This window comes from Acomys russatus, chromosome 11, assembly GCF_903995435.1.
Source record: "Acomys russatus chromosome 11, mAcoRus1.1, whole genome shotgun sequence".
Lineage (NCBI taxonomy): Eukaryota > Metazoa > Chordata > Mammalia > Rodentia > Muridae > Acomys > Acomys russatus.
The window spans coordinates 61,095,729-61,113,754 of record NC_067147.1 but is presented as its reverse complement, the minus strand read 5'-3'; the positions used below and the strand labels follow the sequence as shown (position 1 = coordinate 61,113,754).

At 53.1% G+C, this 18,026-nt stretch overlaps 1 protein-coding gene across 1 annotated transcript; it reads right to left on the bottom strand.

The window, feature by feature from the left end:
- Positions 1-10,313: 10,313 nt before the first annotated feature.
- LOC127195085 (butyrophilin subfamily 3 member A1-like) lies at positions 10,314-17,806 on the bottom strand. The gene is made up of 8 exons (XM_051152526.1): positions 17,722-17,806; positions 15,963-16,310; positions 14,513-14,794; positions 14,207-14,407; positions 13,839-13,865; positions 12,259-12,285; positions 11,359-11,385; positions 10,314-11,068 (listed from the first exon to the last, which is right to left on the bottom strand). Exons 1-8 carry the CDS (start codon positions 17,804-17,806, stop codon positions 10,314-10,316), a joined length of 1,752 nt encoding a protein of 583 aa, XP_051008483.1.
- Positions 17,807-18,026: the final 220 nt, after the last annotated feature.

Genomic DNA, 18,026 nt, shown 5'->3' with positions numbered 1-18,026 from the left:
AGAAAGCTCAGTGCACACGGACGCTCGCTGATTTTCCAGAAGGCTTGAGTTCAGTTCCCAGCACCCATGGGGGCTGCAACTCCACTGGCCTCCTAGGGCAGGCACACATATATGTACGTATGCATGCATGTGCAAACACACACACACACCACAGGCACACCCTTTCACAGACAAAAAACACATAAACAAAAATAAAATTAATTTTCTAAAGAAAAGCTACTGGAAGGCAGGTTCTCTTGGAGTTGTAAAACCCCCTGCTGATGTGTCTTGTGTGTTTTGTTTTCAGCCTGGCCGCCTATGGGTAAGTTCCTTAACTCTTCTTTGACACAGGCTCTCGTGCTTTCTTTACTGGACAGTTCTACTGGCAAAATTGAGGTGTATAGTGCTAAGACCACACTGAATGTTCCTCTCATTCAAAACCTAAGACATTCAGTGTCTGATTGGGGGGGGGGGTTACTGCACGGCAGGCGAAGCCCTATAAAAGTGCACTAACACCCACTTTCCCCTCCCACCACTTCCCCAGCTCCCAGTGGCCACCTCCTCACCTCCAGCAGAGTGTGAGAAAAACATGTTTGGAACCCAGTAGTTCTTAGAATTCCTCTTTTTTGTAAGAGGGGGCCTCTGGTCACATCTGAGCATCACCTCCTTTCCTCTGCCTTCTAAGTTACATCGCCAGGCAGGAGGTGCTGGGGCCACTGTGCACACTGAGCCTTTCTTCCCTGAGTTTACTTAGGGCCTCAGTGGTTCTTTTTGTTGGTTTATCGAGGAGGTGGGGCTGGAGGACAGGGAAACAAAACAAGACTACAAAATTCTTACCCAAAGCTAGCAAACTGAGTGTCACGAGATCACACAGAAACCAACACACAGGAGGGCTGGTTTACCCCCACGTAAGTAAAGGGACCTGAAATGTTGGCAGAATGAGCGTATTTATCAAGAAGTGCTATCCATGCTAACGCCATGGTTAAAGCTGAGGTCTGGAGTCTAACAGGATCCTGCTCCACCATCAGCATCCCATAGACATGCTCATGGCGTGTTTCTGTGCCCTGATCTCTTTGTCTGGAGAGCTCGGGTAACAACAGCGCCCAGCTCACCTGGCGGGTGAGAAGACTAGGCTATTTAACATTGAAGACTGGGCTGAGCGGGAGAGATGGCGGCTCTTGCAGAGGACATGGTTCCTCACACCCACGTGGTGGCTCACAGCTGTCCATAACTCCAGTTCCAGGGAACCTGGCCTCCAAGAGTACTGCACGCATTGATGCCCTCTCACCAAAACCACACACTAAACACAAAATACATCTAAAAATGTATGGAAAGTAGGTGCTCAGAATGTGATATACACCTAACGATTATCAGCTAGTGCTACTGATATTTTTTCATGAGGAAATGTGCTTTTTGTTAACAGGAACAGCACATTTGAGTTTCCTTCTGTTGTTTTAAGAGATGATTGTTTCTTCCCTCAGTAATTCCTTTCAATCTCATTTCTTCCCGAGCTACAAAGCCATTATCCCCTCCCCCCCCCCCATTCAGCACCCTAACCTACTGAGCAAATGCCGGGCTCTGCTCGTTACATTTTTCCTTTCTCTCACTGGTCTTCCAGTTTACTAAAAAGAACCCAGAATTTTATCAATAATGTCTATATTTTATTATTGGTTATCAATATCTATGCTAATTCCTAAGCCGCATATCTCCACTATGTGATTTTCATCATTTTATATTTTGAGGGAAATCTCCAGTCATCCTCTGCCTGTGACTTTAAGACATAAAAGGAAAAAAAAAACATAAAAGGAAGTCAGCCTTGGGGGAGGGAGGAAGGAAATATTGATACCTGAATCACACGCTTTCGCTGTATACTCAGTCTATTCGCAGGTTGCACCGATAGAGGACATGCCAAAAGATCAGATTCCAAGGCTCTGATGATAAAGCACGGAGGGTGTGCACACTTACTGCTGAAGAAACTGCACTTGGAGCCTAAGGAATGCTCGCCGCACAAAAAGGAGGCCCGGCGAAGAGCCAAGGGCGGAGCTGCAAAGAGGTGCCCGTCCCACACCACCGTTGAGATAGGAATGCCGAAGAGAGGAGAATCGCAGCTAATTAAGCTCGAAGTGGGAGTCCCGAGACAAGGACCTGGACGCGAGGTCATGTGGTGTGAGCCAGAGCCTCACAAAAGTCGGGAGTCCCAGGCCAGCAAGGAGAGTGGCTCACGAACCACGCAGAAGAAAGAGAGTACAGACACCCCAGCAAAAGCACGCGCAGCGCCGCCGCCTGAAGAGCCACGGCCTCCGGCAGAGGCACCCAATGCGCCGCCACCCGATGCGCCGCCACCCGATGCACCGCCACCCGATGCGCCGCCACCCCCAGCCCCATAACCGTCCTCTAGACATCTTCATTTTCTGCTATTCAGAAGTTTGCCGTTATTAGACCACAAATTTCATCTTCTAAATTTCGCTTTATAAGTCAATATATATATATAATCCAATGAAGAAAAACGGTGTTTCCTGAAACAAAATGTCTATTAAATACCTAATAAGTGCCTTAAACAGTACTCCATCTCTGACTTAACCAGTTGGTCATATAATGTTAATGGTGCAAATGCTCTATCAGCCATAAGTATGTGTGTGTGCATCTCTCTCTCTCTCTCTCTCTCTTCCCCCTCTCTCTCTCTCTCTCTCTCTCTCTGAGTGTGTGTGTGAGTGGGTGTGGGGTGTGAATGAGTGTGTGCGTGTGTGTGAGTGGGTGTGGGTGTGAGTGTGTGCGTGTGTGTGTGTGTGAGTGAGTGTGTGAGTGTGTGCGTGTGAGTGTGTGTGAGTGAGTGTGTGAGTGTGTGCGTGTGTGTGGGTGTGGGGAGAGAGAGAGAATAAAATCAGAGTTCCTGCAATCAAGTAATTTATGACAGAAATGGTGGCAATGTTAAGTCACTTTTAGGAGTCAGTTTTAAAATGTGTCCAAAGTAGTTTAAATAGAAAGCCCTGGTAAGAGTTCAGAAATAAAAAGGTCAGAAATCTTGCTGAAGAAAAAAAAAATCTGTCCTCTTCGTGGGGACACAGATCAATGACACGTTACAAATGGTGGATTAGACATAAATACAAAAAGTAGAGAGAGCAGAAAAAGGCAAAGAGGTTCAGGGCTGAGGCCGTGTGTGCTCCGGGCACACGCTAGTGTGCAGTGTAGCGGGGTTCAGGGCTGAGGCTGTGCATGTTCCGGGCACACGCTAGTGTGCAGTGTAGCGGGGTTCAGGGCTGAGGCTGTGCATGTTCCGGGCACACGCTAGTGTGCAGTGTAGTGGGGTTCAGGGCTGAGGCCCTGTGTGCTCCGGGCACACGCTAGTATGTGGCTGGGACTCAGCGGCATCTGAGGTAAGTTTCTGAGAACCATGGAGAGAAAACCTGAGTGTACACTTTACTCTTCAGACAACGAAAGCTTTCTGGGTATCTGAGGCAAGAGGGAGGGAGAGGAGGGAGGAAGCGGGAGAGGAGACCTGAATTCAGTTCCCTGCAGCTCACAACCACCTGGAATTCTGTTCCATGGCATTAAATGCCCCCTTCTGGCCTCCCGAGGCCCCACATCCAAGTGTGCACGCGCGCGCGCGTGTGTGTGTGCGTGTGTGTGTGTGGTGTGTGTGTGTGTGTGTGTGTGTTGTGTGTGTGTGTACAGCGAATGATTGTGACTGTAGCTTTGGAAGAGGCTACAGCAGGTGTGATCTGGGAACGTGGAGTGGGGCAGAGCGCTCACCAACACCTGCTGGACCGCTGCTGGCTGCACCCCTACCCTGCCTGGCCTGTATTACTCAGGAAAGGGGGTTATTAGGATGGCTTACAGGGTGTGGCCCAGCCAATCCAACAATGGCTGTCTACCAAAGAAAGACCAAGAATCCAGTAGCTGCTCAGTCCATGAGGCTGAATGTCTCAGATGGTCTTCAGTATGTGCCAGAATCACAAATAAGTAATTTCTAACGGGAATAAAGGGGTGGACTTTCCAGCGAGAGTAAGAGCAAGCAGGCGAATAGAGGGAAGGCTTCCTTCTTTCACGTTATTTATTTCGTGGCCAAGACTACAAGTGAAACTTCTCATCTCAAAAGACCCAGATTAAAAGTGGGTCCTCTATGGGCTGGAGAGATGGCTCAGAAGTTAAGAGCACTGATTGCTCCTCCAGAGGTCCTGAGTTCAATTCCCAGCAACCACAGCCATCTATAATGTAATATGGTGCTCTCTTCTGACCTGCAGGTGTATATGCAGGCAGAGAACTGTATACAAAATAATTTTTTTTTTAAGTAGGGGCCTTCCCACTTGGAGATTTAATTAAGAAACTGCCCCTCACAGGTGTACCCAGATGCTTGGGTTTTAACTAAACCCCAGATGTTGTCAAGTTGATGACCAACTATAGACATCACAATCCCCAAAAGTCTAGAAGAACTAAGGCTGCTAAGAGTGACAGCGTGAAACCCTGTTTCTGCTCCCTCCATGGCTGAAACTGCAGCAGAATTTTAGCAGAACTTTTGTATCTGGCCATGGACAGCTGCTGCACCTGCCTTCTCCCTACAAATCCACCGTGTCCCCTCCCCTCACCCCCACGCGTTGTCCTGCACACAGAGCCTCACTCTAACCCACCCCATCCCCCCCCCCTCCTCATCCTCTCTGCCTACAAAGCCCCCCAAGCTCTTCCCTGTCCACCCCACCTCACTCCCCGCACCTGTCCACCCCTCCATCTCACCCTGTGTTGCTCTCACCACTTGATTTCTGGACTCCACGACACATTTCCCAAGAAGAGGCCGCACCTGTCCACCCACCCTCACTCCCCACACCTGTCCACCCCACCTCACTCCCCGCACCTGTCCACCCCACCTCACTCCCCGCACCTGTCCACCCCACCTCACTCCCCACACCTGTCCACCCCAACCTCACTCCCCGCACCTGTCCACCCACCTCACTCCCACACCTGTCCACCCCACCTCACTCCCCCACCCTGTCCACCCCACCTCACTCCCCGCACCTGTCCACCCCACCTCACTCCCCGCACCTGTCCACCCCACCTCACTCCCCGCACCTGTCCACCCCACCTCACTCCCCGCACCTGTCCACCCCACCTCACTCCCCGCACCTGTCCACCCCACCTCACTCCCCGCACCTGTCCACCCCACCTCACTCCCCGCACCTGTCCACCCCACCCCTCACTCCCCGCACCTGTCCACCCACCTCACTCCCCGCACCCCTGTCCACCCACCTCACTCCCCGCACCTGTCCACCCCACCTCACTCCCCGCACCTGTCCACCCCACCTCACTCCCCGCACCTGTCCACCCCCTCACTCCCCGCAACCTGTCCACCCCACCTCACTCCCCCGCACCTGTCCACCCCACCTCACTCCCCGCACCTGTCCACCCCACCTCACTCCCCGCACTGTCCACCCCACCTCACTCCCCGCACCTGTCCACCCCACCTCACTCCCCGCACCTGTCCACCCCACCTCACTCCCCGCACCTGTCCACCCCACCTCACTCCCCGCAACCTGTCCACCCCACCTCACTCCCCGCACCTGTCCACCCCACCTCACTCCCCGCACCTGTCCACCCCACCTCACTCCCCGCACCTGTCCACCCACCTCACTCCCCGCACCTGTCCACCCACCTCCACTCCCCGCACCTGTCCACCCACCTCACTCCCCGCACCTGTCCACCCCACCTCACTCCCCGCACCTGTCCACCCCACCTCACTCCCCGCACCTGTCCACCCACCTCACTCCCCACACCTGTCCACCCACCTCACTCCCCGCACCTGTCCACCCCACCTCACTCCCCGCACCTGTCCACCCCACCTCACTCCCCGCACCTGTCCACCCCACCTCACTCCCCGCACCTGTCCACCCCACCTCACTCCCCGCACCTGTCCACCCCACCTCACTCCCCGCACCTGTCCACCCCACCTCACTCCCCGCACCTGTCCACCCACCTCACTCCCCACACCTGTCCACCCACCTCACTCCCCGCACCTGTCCACCCCACCTCACTCCCCGCACCTGTCCACCCCACCTCACTCCCGCACCTGTCCACCCCCACCTCACTCCCCGCACCTGTCCACCACCTCACTCCCCACACCTGTCCACCCACCTCACTCCCGCACCTGTCCACCCCACCTCACTCCCCGCACCTGTCCACCCCACCTCACTCCCCGCACCTGTCCACCCCACCTCACTCCCCGCACCTGTCCACCCACCTCACTCCCCACACCTGTCCCCCCACCTCACTCCCCGCACCTGTCCACCCCACCTCACTCCCCGCACCTGTCCACCCCACCTCACTCCCCGCACCTGTCCACCCCACCTCACTCCACGCACCTGTCCACCCACCTCACTCCCCGCACCTGTCCACCCACCTCACTCCCCGCACCTGTCCACCCACCTCACTCCCCGCACCTGTCCACCCACCTCACTCCCCGCACCTGTCCACCCACCTCACTCCCCACACCTGTCCACCCCACCTCACTCCCCGCACCTGTCCACCCCACCTCACTCCCCGCACCTGTCCACCCACCTCACTCCCCGCACCTGTCCACCCCACCTCACTCCCCGCACCTGTCCACCCACCTCACTCCCCACACCTGTCCACCCCTCCTCACTCCCCACACCTGTCCACCCCGCGCGCTCCGTCTCACTTGGGACTTCTCTGCTGTGACAGACACCGTGACGATGAGCACCGCAGGGAGGAAAGGGTTCATGTCAGCTACATCCGCGTCCCTGTCCGTCATCCAAGGAGGTCAGGACAGGAGCTCACGCACGGCAGGAACCTGGAGGCAGGAGCTGATGTAGAGGCCATGGAGGGTGCTCTTTCATGGCTTTCTACAGGGCTTGCTCAGCCTGCTGTTTTATAGCACCCAGGGCCAGCAGTCCAGGGGTGGCATCCCCACAATAGGCTGGGCCCTCCACATCAATCACTAATCAGAAAATTCCCAATGGGCTTTCCTACAGGCCAAGCTGACGGAGCACTTGCTTAACTGTGGGACTTACCCTCTTCCAAAATGACTGTAATTTGGGTCAAGTTGACATTAGAAAATAGCCAGCACACTGTCTCATTAAGTTTGTGAAGAAAACAGACTCCACAATCCTAGTACAAACTTCTATTTTGTTACTTTTTTTTAATTGCTATACAAAAATGCCATGACCCAGCTGGAGAGAGAGCTCAGAGGTTAAGAGCACTGACTGCTCTTCCAGAGGTCCTGAGTTCAAATCCCACAACCACATGGTGGCTCATAACCATCTACAATGAGATCTTGTGCCCTCTTCTGGCCTGCAGGTGTTAACATGCAAGCAGAACACAGTATACATACATACATACATACATACATACATACATACATAATGCCATGACCAAGGCAATTTATAAAAGAAAGAGTTTATTTGGGTTTACTGTGTTATGGGGAGCCCACCAGAGATTACTACTCAAATGCAGTTTATATGCAATTCAGTGTCTTTATGCCATCTGGCTGGGACTCCACTCAGGTACTTGGGGGCCCAGATGAAGCCCCATGTGTCCATGTATGGTGCTTTTGATTCCAAAATCCTTGCCCTGACATCTCTCTCTGCAGCTGCAGGGCAAGTTGCAGAGTTAAGATAGGCAGTCAGTAGGAAGGGCGTCTTCATTATGGTTTCATTGCTGTGAAGAGACACCGGGACTCCAGCAACTCTTATAAAGGAAAACATTTCATTGGGGCCGCTTTACAGCTTCAGAGGTTTGGTCCAGTATTGTTATGGCAGGAAGCATGGGGCGTGCAGGCAGGCACGGTGCTGGAGGAGATGAGAGCTCTACATCTTTTGTGGGGGAGGAGTTGGTTTTTCGAAACAGGGTCTCTCTGTGTAGCCTTGGCTGTCCTGGAGCTCACTCTGTAGACCAGGCTGGCCTCAAACTCACAGCGGTCCCCCTGCCTCTGCCTCCCCAGGGCTGGCGTGAAAGGTGTGTGTCACCAGGCCCAGAGAGTTCTGCATCTTGATCCACAGGCAGCAGCAGGAGACTGTCTACCACACTGGGTGGAGCTTGAGCATATGAAAGAGCTCAAAGCCCGCCCCCACGGTGACACACTTCCTCCAGTGAGGTCACAGCTCCTAACAGTGCCAGTCCCTATGGGCCACGCATCCACACACGTGGACCTGTGGGGCTGTACCTAACCAAGCCACCTCAAAGGGGTTCTGCACATGCAGGCAATTTAACCAAACCAAATATAGGCTACAGAGGCATCGTGACCTTCAGTTCCGAGAATACAGTTGGGTAGTTTTCCATGGGAGTCTCCATCAAGGAGACCAAATTCTAGTTGAATCAGAAGTCGCCTCAGCAAGAATTCAAGATGGAGGAGCCTCTGCACCATCTTGTCCTGTCAGAACGGCTGCAGAGGGGCAGGAGCTCACGACAGAGCCAAAGCACAGTGGCTACAGCACGGAGCTGAGAGCTTACACCTGGACCACAGCCAGGAAGCCCAGAGGGCAAGCTGGGAGTGGTGTAGCATCCTGAATCTTCAAAGTCCAGCCCAGTGACACACTTCATCAAGGACGCACATCCCAAACCTTCCCCAACACCACAATCAACTGGGGACCAAGAAGTAAAACATCTGGGCTGGTGGGGGACATTTGCATACAAAACGCCACACTTGGCTTCAAAGAGAGTCCCAAATCAGCCTGAGTTTCATGAGCCTTTGTCTTAAAATATTCATAAATAGGGGGCTGGAGAGATGGCTCCACAGTTAAGAGCACTGACTGCTCTACCAGAGGCCCTGAGTTCAATTCCCAACAACCACATGGTGGCTCACAGCCGTCTACAGCCTCTGATGCCCTCTTCTGGGATGCCGGAGTACATGAGATAGAACACTTACACATAAAATAAATAAAATCTTTTTAAAAATAGATAGACAATAGGTAACTGAACAATAAAAAGTTAAAATATATGATGCCAACCTTAGGAAAATATGAATTAATTTTATAGTTAGATAAATATTTGAATAAAAGAGACTCCAATATACAAATGAAATAACCTATGCAAGAAAGCATTGGCAGACCTGATATACTGATAATGCAGGTTCCTGGGGGTCTGATGAACAGGTTCTGCCCACTGAGAGGCCACTTAGAGTCACTGTCTGAGGTCTAGCAGCCACACAGGAGAAACAAGCCTGAGGAATTCCTGTGTCCAAGAGCGGTCTGCTCCCCACATGCCCCACAGCACTGCTCACAGGAACCGTCTGCCCCCCACACGCCCCACAGCACTGCTCACAGGAGCCGTCTGCTCCCCACACGCCCCACAGCACTGCTCACAGGAGCCGTCTGCTCCCCACACGCCCCACAGCACTGCACACAGGAGCCGTCTGCTCCCCACACGCCCCACAGCATTGCACACAGGAGCTGAGGTACAGAACAGAGCTAGGAGCCTATGGCAAATGAACAGATTAAAACAGGGTCCACTCAGCCCTTGCCCTATTTTACCCCAAATGATGTGAAAACTCAACAAAATGTCATTTAACACAAAAAGGAAACGCCTTCCATAGTGCAAACTAGACTGTTTTAATCAAAAGTCAGGGCAAATTCTCTGCTGCCTGAACACAGAGTGTGAACTCTCTGCTCCCTTGGTCTCAGTCAGAGTGGAGAGCAGTAGGCCAAGGCTCCAGGCCTTTCCAGGACTCATGGGGGCTTTGGCCTGTGTGTCACAGTCTCCCAAGGGCCCATGGGAGCTTTGGGCTATGCTTCACAGTCTCCCAAGGACTCATGGGGGCTTTGGCCTGTGGCTTCACAGTCTCCCAAGGGCTCATGGGGGCTTTGGCCTGTGGCTTCACAGTCTCCCAAGGACTCATGGGGGCTTCAGCCTGTGCGTCACAGTCTCCCAAGGACTCATGGGAGCTTTGGCTTGTGCATCACAGTCTCCTGAGAACTCATGAGGGCTTTGGCCTGTGACTTCACAGTCTTTCAAGGGCTCATGGGGGCTTTGGCCTGTGTGTCACAGTCTCCCAAGGGCTCATGGGAGCTTTGGGCTGTGCTTCACAGTCTCCCAAGGACTCATGGGGGCTTTGACCTGTGGCTTCACAGTCTCCCAAGGACTCATGGGGGCTTTGGCCTGTGGCTTCACAGTCTCCCAAGGACTCATGGGGGTTTTGGCCTGTGGCTTCACAGTCTCCCGAGGACTCAAGGGGGTTTTGGCCTGTGGCTTCACAGTCTCCCAAGGACTCATGGGGACTTTGGCCTATGGCTTCACAGTCTCCCGAGGACTCATGGGGGTTTTGGCCTGTGGCTTCACAGTCTCCCGAGGACTCATGGGGACTTTGGCTTGTGGATTCACAGTCTCCCAAGGACTCATACTGACAACCTAGAGGCAGTGATTACACTTTGGGAAAAGGGGGCGTTGAGGAGGAAAGGAGATTTTTCTCCAGGAAGAGAGTCCACAACACAAGAGCCTGGACCCAGGCCCTCCCCTGAGGGACTCCCAGACTTCTCCAAAGAAGGCAAAAATGACCTCTTCACCGACTTTTCCCCTCTCTTCCTTCCTCTCCTCCCCCTTCTCCCTTTTTTCCTCCTTCTCCTTCCCTCTTCCTCCTCTTCACATTCCGAGGACCTGACAATCATTGAAACATTTCTGGACTTGAGCCGGAAGTATGGAAAAAGCCTCCCAGAGAAGGAAGCATCACAGAAGGAGAAGATGTGGGACTTGTCACTCATGTTGTAGAAGGAGATGTCACCCTCACTGTAGTCCACAAACACCCCCACACTCTGAGGCGCTTGCCTCAAGGATAATGTCTCCCTCCCAGTGTCTTCATAGGCCCAATATCCACCACTAGACCGCCCCACAGTCCAAAAGCCCTTGGCTGGACTCTCAACATACACACCTTTCCTCTTCACATCTTCCCTACAGACCCCCAGAACCCACTTGCTGCTGTGTCCGTTCCTTATCTCCACCTCCCAGTAACAGCGTCCTGACGAGATGCCTTCCTTGCCCAACACACAGAAGAGGTCATCCAACCACATGGTCGTTTCCTTCCAGGTCACACTCATCCTGTCCTGAGAGATGGCAAGGATGGGGTGGGCAGAGTCTGCATCCAGAGTGACAGAGCCTGCAGGGAGAGTTGCCAGTCATGAGAGGGCCTGTCCAGTCCCCAGACAAGGCCACAGCCGCCCGCACCTCCATCTCAAAGCCTCTTGCAAGCAGGGGAAGAGAACAAAAGTCAGCTTAGGGGTCACAAGGTCACAGGGACTTGAGAACCAGACCCAGCTTAGTGACTGTCCCTCTGCTGCCCACACCACGGAAGCTGACACCACTTGGGTCATCACAGGGAACCAAAGGAGACACCAAAGCCATGGGAAGGACAGGAGGAGTGTCCCTGAGGAACACGGAGTCACTCACAGGCCTGGAAGAGCTCCTTGCGCCAATCTACAAGAGAAACACAGTCATGTGAGAGGCTTCAGAGACTGCACACATCTGGTCAGCAGCCGTCCTCACAAACACAGACCTGGGAGCTGTGGGAAAACCTACCTCTCATACACACACACAGTCACATACACAGACATACACACATGTGCACATGCACAGACATACACACACACACATATACATACACAGAGACACACATGCATGGGAACACACACATATATTTACATAAACAAATATACATACACACACACACACACACACACACTTGGGATGGGATAGAGACAGCCCTGTGGATCTTCTCTCCTAACCACTATCTCTCTGTAGTCCACCAGAGAGGGCCTCATGAGCCCGCCCTGCCTCTGTGACAGAGAACTAATGGCCCAGCCTGTGCAGGTCTGCTTTGGTGGCCACACCTGCTGACACTGAGAAGACTACAGCTTGGCTGCGCCGGCTTTTATGACAGCTTGACACAAGCAGGGTCCTCTGGGAGGAAGGAATCTGAACAGAGAAAATGCTCCCATAGAACTGGCCTGTGGGGCATCTCTTGATTGATGACTGATGTGGGAGACCCCAGCCCGCTGTGGGCAGTGTCACCCCTTGGACGGTGGTCATGGGGTATGAGAAAAAAGAAACTGAGCAAGCCACAGGGAGCAATCCGGCAAGCAGCTCTCCTCCATGGCCCCTGTGTCAGCTCCTGAGTGCAGACCCTGCCCTGTGTGAGTCCTGCCTTGACTTGCTGACAGGATGGACTGGAAGTGAGAGTCGAACCCTTTGCTGCTCTGAGTAGGTTTGGGCACGGTGCTTCATAACAACTGTAGAAAGGCTAAGACGCGTGTTCTGCCCAGACCATGGCATCTTGTGATACTCACGCACCTGCGTATAGCTGGGCCGTCCTCCAGGCTGGAAATGAACGCACTCTGGTGAGAACGCAATCAGCAGTGCCCACTCAAAGACTCCGCCCACCCTCCCTCCCTGCACTGTAAAGGAGGAGAGAGGGCCCTGAGGAGCTGCTCCTGCAAGATGCAGAGGCAGCAGAGGATCATGGGAAATTCCCTGGACCACAGATGACAAAGATGGCATCATAGGCTCAGTTCCTGCACTGTCCCCACTGCTGTGGCCCCTTTAGCTGTCAAATAGCTGAATTAAATTTTTTTGGTTTTTTGAGACAGGGTTTCTCTGTGTAGCCTTGGCTGTCCTGGACTTGCTTTGTAGACCAGGCTGGCCTTGAACTCACAGAGATCCGCTTGCCTCTGGCTCCTGAGTGCTAATTTAAATGTTTTAAAGTAGAATAGTAGCAGTAGTAATATTCTATAATTATTCAGCTTCACTATTAACAATCAAAGCTTTGCCATATTAAAAAAATCTTAGAAAATGAAATAAAGTTATTCCAAAATGGTCACAAACCACTATGAGATCAGCACTTTTAGAAAAGGTAAACTTGAAAATGTGTGGGAAAGTGAATATGCATAAAACGTGGACATGAGGTGAGGTCTTGGGTGACACACCGAGGGTTCCTCAGGTAAAATGTCTCTAAAGCCAGGGACCACGATGCCAGCAGCACCCAGCTTCTTGCAGTCCCCTTCCTGCTGAGGTCAGCAGCCCAGGCCTCTGCCCACCACCTTCATCACCTCAGGAGCTAAAGGAACAGGCTCCCTGGGATGACTGAGGAACAGACACCGGCCGTGCTCCTGGATCTCTGGCCACGTTTACTTGTAATAAATCTCTTGTGCTGGTTAAGGTTTTGGTCAATTTAACAAAAGCTAGAGTCAACTGAAAGGAAGGACCCTCAAGTAAAAAAAAAAAATGTCCCCATCACATAGGCTAGAAACAAGGCCTTGGGATATTTTCTTCATTGACTGATTGATTGATTGACACAGAAGAGGCCACCCCACTGTGGGTGGTGCCATCCTGGGCAGGTGGTCCTGGAGTGCAACAGCAAGCAGGCTGGACAAGCCATTGGGAGCAAGTATGTAAGCTGCCTTCCTGTGGTCTCTGCTTCAGTTCCTGCTGAGCCTCCTGCCTTGAGCTCCTGCCCTGCATTTCCTCAATGATGGGCTGTGATGTGAAAATGTACAAGACAAACAGACCCTTTCCTTCCCAAGATGCATCTGGTCATGGTGCTATTCACAGCAGGAGGATCCTAAGACACCTCCTTTGATGAAAGGTTAACACTGCCCTAGCTCCCAGGTGCACACGGTAGGCTGCAGCTAATGGAGTCCAAAGAGACAGCAATACAAGTGTCAGGATGTGGTTGGACCAAGACCCAGGGCCCTGGCCACACGCAGGAGTCACGTGTCTTCCAGAGACCAGAAGGACCCATAGACCAGGCTTCCCCTCCCAGGACCTTCACTTCTGTCCCCAAATGGGGTTCCAACTCTGCCTAGAATCAAGGAGGGGACACACCTGGCCACATGAGCCAGAAGGAACCATGGGACATTGGGAAGGCCACTCACCAGCCATGTAAGCTCTCTTCCTCTGATCTGAAAAGTGACACACAGGAGTCAAGAGAGGAACTGGGCTACTGAGGGGACCAGAGGCTGAGGAGGAAAACCATGACTCACCAAGCTCTGCCTGGAGTGTGCCTGAAAAACAGCAAGAAGAGTGAGTCTGTAAACTTGGGAGGAAAAAGGAAGCAGTGTGTTCTCCTAGTAATCTAAACTACAGGCTCCAGCCACCCTGAGCGGTCTTGGCTCTTGCTGCTTCTTCTTCTTCTTCTTCTTCTTCTTCTTCTTCTTCTTCTTCTTCTTTCCTTTGCTCTTGGGACAGAACAGTGGATCCTCCTGGGGACTCTGGCCCACCCTTCACCTCTGCCCTGACTTACTGGTGATGCTCAGCGCATCCTCCTTTCTCCTCAGGAACCTCTCCTTCTCATATGGAAGACTCTTGAGTTCCCTCTGCACCTGCAGCCTTGCAGAATGTTCTCTTCTGAGAAAACAGCTTGTCCCTAGGACTAGGAGTGCCATCACGCTCAGGGTCACGAGAAACGCTGGCATCCAGGGAGAGGCCTGAGGGAAGAAGGGCTCTGTGGCCCAGGCAGACAGCAGTGATGGGCATCCTGAGGGCGGCCAGCCAGCTCATCCGGGAAGGCCATCCTCTTCCAACTGCAGGAGTGAGGGACAGCTCTCACCTGGGATGACTATGGCCATGGCCTTCTCCTGGCCCAAGGAGGGACTGAAGATGGAGCAGGTCACATTCCTCAGGGAGCTGTCTCTCACCACCAGGGAGGTCTCCACGCTGAACAGCCCTTCAGCATCTTCAGTGTGGGTCTCAGAGGATGCTGGGAGATTCCTCCCTCTGTGGTGTCTCCACTGCACCTGGGGCTTCGGGTACCACCCTGAAGACACGCACACCACACACACGCCATCATCTTGTGGACCTTGGATGTACACTTCAGGGACAGAGCCCGTCGCTGCAGGAGGACAGATGTGAACATCCTGAAAGCCACGTTGGGCACATGGACCAGGAGCAACTGTGTGTCACATAAATACAGGAGGAGCCATTCACAGCACACATAGGGCTTGAAGAGGAAAAGCTCTCCCAGGGTGGGACTAGGTTGAGCCCATATTGCTGGACAGAAGAGAGAGAACAGAGTCCACCGTGGGGAACAGCTCACAGGTCACTCTTTAATCAACCACAACATCCAGAGAAATCTGAAGGATTTGACTCTGGGAACCCTGAGCTAAAACCCATCGCTCCATTATTCACACACCTGTGACTGATAGCTGACAGGCCCACACCAGTTCTCTTCCCGGGGAAGACAGCACCCTGAGCTTCCTTCTTTGCTCTCCTCATTCATTAGTCTTAAGCATTGACCACTCACTGGTGCATTTGATTTTCCTGCCTATGTCCAAACTATAATTCCACCAGCTGGTGTTTTCATAAGCCTAACAGTAATCCTGGTCCCCAGAAGAAGGCCCAGCACATTTTGGGTTAATAGATGTAGGGATGAGCCACCTGTTCCTCACATAAAACATGAGGGATCAAGGCAGGTATGGTGGCACACACCTTTAATCCCAGCACTCGGGGAGGCACAGGCACCCTGATCCCTGTGAGTTCAAGGCCAGCCTGGTCTACAAAGCAAGTCCAGGACAGCCAAGGAAACACAGAGAAACCATGTCTTGAAAAACAAACAAAAAAAGAGGATGAAAAATAAATAAAAATAAAAATAAAAACGATGGACCAGAGCCATGTATGGTGGAGGGTGCGGTGCCTGTGAGCACAACACTTAGGAGGAAGCAAGAGGACAGAAGCTCAGCGTTGTCCTGCACTAGAGCTACCTTAAGGACAGTCTGGTCTACACGAGATCGTCTCTCAAAAAGTAGGTAATGCTGTGCAGTTGTGGGGAAAGACTTTGATCAAAGCATTTGGGAGGCAGAGGCAGGTGGATCTCTGTGAGTTTGAGTCCAGCCCGGTCTACAAAGTGAGTTCCAGGACAGCCAGGGCTACATATAGAGAAACCTTGTTTCAAAAAAGCAAACATAAATAAATAAAAAATAAAGAAGCTGAGTGACCTGATCCCCTACTTCCTCCACACACAGGTCCCCCAAGGTCTACAGAACAGAGATCAGGTAACTCACCTGCCACCTTCAGTTCCACAATGGCTTCTTCATAGAAGAGTCCCTGTCTGAAGTGGCAGATGTATATCCCGCTGTCTGTCGCCTGAACGTTGTGGATGCGCACAGCAGCCTGGCCCTGGTGGAACTGGTCCTTCACCAGCGACGTCCGCCCTGAGAACTCCGCCATCTGCTCTTCCTTCTGCTCCCGCCGGTCCCGATAGACAAACACGGCTTCTGAGAATCTGGTGCGGAACCACCTGAGATCCATGTTCTCCACACTCATGGCTGGAAACACGGAGCAGGGCAGCATGGCTTCCCCACCTGGTGCAGCCACAACGGGGCCCGAGGGACCAAACACCAGGAACTCCTCTGTGGACACAGACACAGAAGTGAGCGGATGGTAGAGACACAGGTCAACACAGAGAACACACACTGTGGAGGGGAAAGTCCTGCAAACAGGAAGCAGGGCGAGATGGGATGGCACTCCAGATTAGACATCGAGGACTAATGTACAAGAAATCTTCAGTGTGGTCAATAAATGAGGGTAGAGACTGCCTCTTCTTCCTGTGTCCCAGCCACAGCCCCTTCCCTGAGGAAATCTTCCCTGAATTAGTTCCCCAGCTTGCACACACCTGGGTACCCAGTGCCTGTCAGATGGCTAGATCTCAGCCCAGAGCTCAGCTTCTGTAGGTCTGGGGAGGGCTCATGGTCCCACATTTGTAAAGGTCTCTGCAGATGCTCACACCATGGTTTGTGTGGCCACACCTTGAGAACCACTGGGGTAACTGGCCTGTCTCAGACAGCACCCCGGAACCTCCCAGGCCCCAATCTTATTCTCAGGGTGTCAGCCCACGTCTTCCTCCACTGACCTATGTGAACTGTAAAACAGATCCAGGCCCTGGAGTGAAGGGTCAGCAATTAAGACACCAAGGCTCCTCCAGAGGACCAGGGGCAATTCTGTAACACGCTCCTGTACTCTGTGGGCATCAGGCACGCAGGTGTTACACGGACATGCATTCTGGGAAAACACCCAACACCGGGAAAAAAAATTCACAGAGCCATAGCTGGTTCTCTGAAAAGCCACCAGAAGTCCAGATGTCCCAATCACTTCTTGGTAAAAGAGAAATGTTTTCTTTTGTCCACCTCACTCTGAGTGCCCTCAAAGCTCTAAACCTGGAGGGCTGTGGTACAGGTACTGAGGGCCACAAAGACCTAAGTGTCACTCTGCACTGTCACTGCTGCCACTCAGTAGACCAGGACTCCTGCCTGCTGTCTCCCACCCCCACCTCTGTGATCCTTACATGGGCTCAGAGCCACAGCCTGCTCTGCTCAAGGCTCAGCCCTGACTCGGCACTTCCCACCAGGGTCACCAAAACCAACATGGTTGCTCCCACCTCAGTCCTCCACCTCAGCTGCTGGTCTCTCTCCCTGGCTCACTCTGCTGCAGCCAACACTGGACTCTGAATGCCTATGCCCTAGGCCAGCTCCATGGACGCCTATGCCTGAGGCACACAGCGTGCTCCATGGACGCCCCAACTAAGCTCCTCAGGTGGGGTCTCGCTGGAGCTCAGGCTGGCCAAGGGCTCACAGTGTCGCAGTCTCAGCTCTGAAAGGCTGATGCACGCATGCCCATCCTGGGTTTGTATTAATAAGCAGTGTACAGGGAGCACTGAGGATGCCTGGATCCCAGGTTTCAGTGAGTGTCCTGCACATCTGTGCAGCAGAGCACCTGACAGACCTACTCATTGGAGGGAAGGAGGAAGAGACAGGACAGACTCACCTGTGGACACCCAGGGGAGCAGCTGTGCAAGGACAAACAGGCAGAGAAGATGGCAGGGCGGAGCGTGCCTGCAGCAATGTCCCATGTCCTCAGAGCTGGGGAAAAAAACAGGTGAGGCACACCAAGACCTTGGGCAGCAGGCAGGAGGGGCACGCCACCCTCCTCAGGGAGAGCTGGGCTCAGAGCAGGGGTCAGCCCCACAGGAGCAAACAACACCCAGACTCACGGGGTGAAGGTCACACACACCAACCCTGACAAACAGCCAGGCCCAGGCTCCTGCCATCGCCGCAGAAGACTGGGGAGCT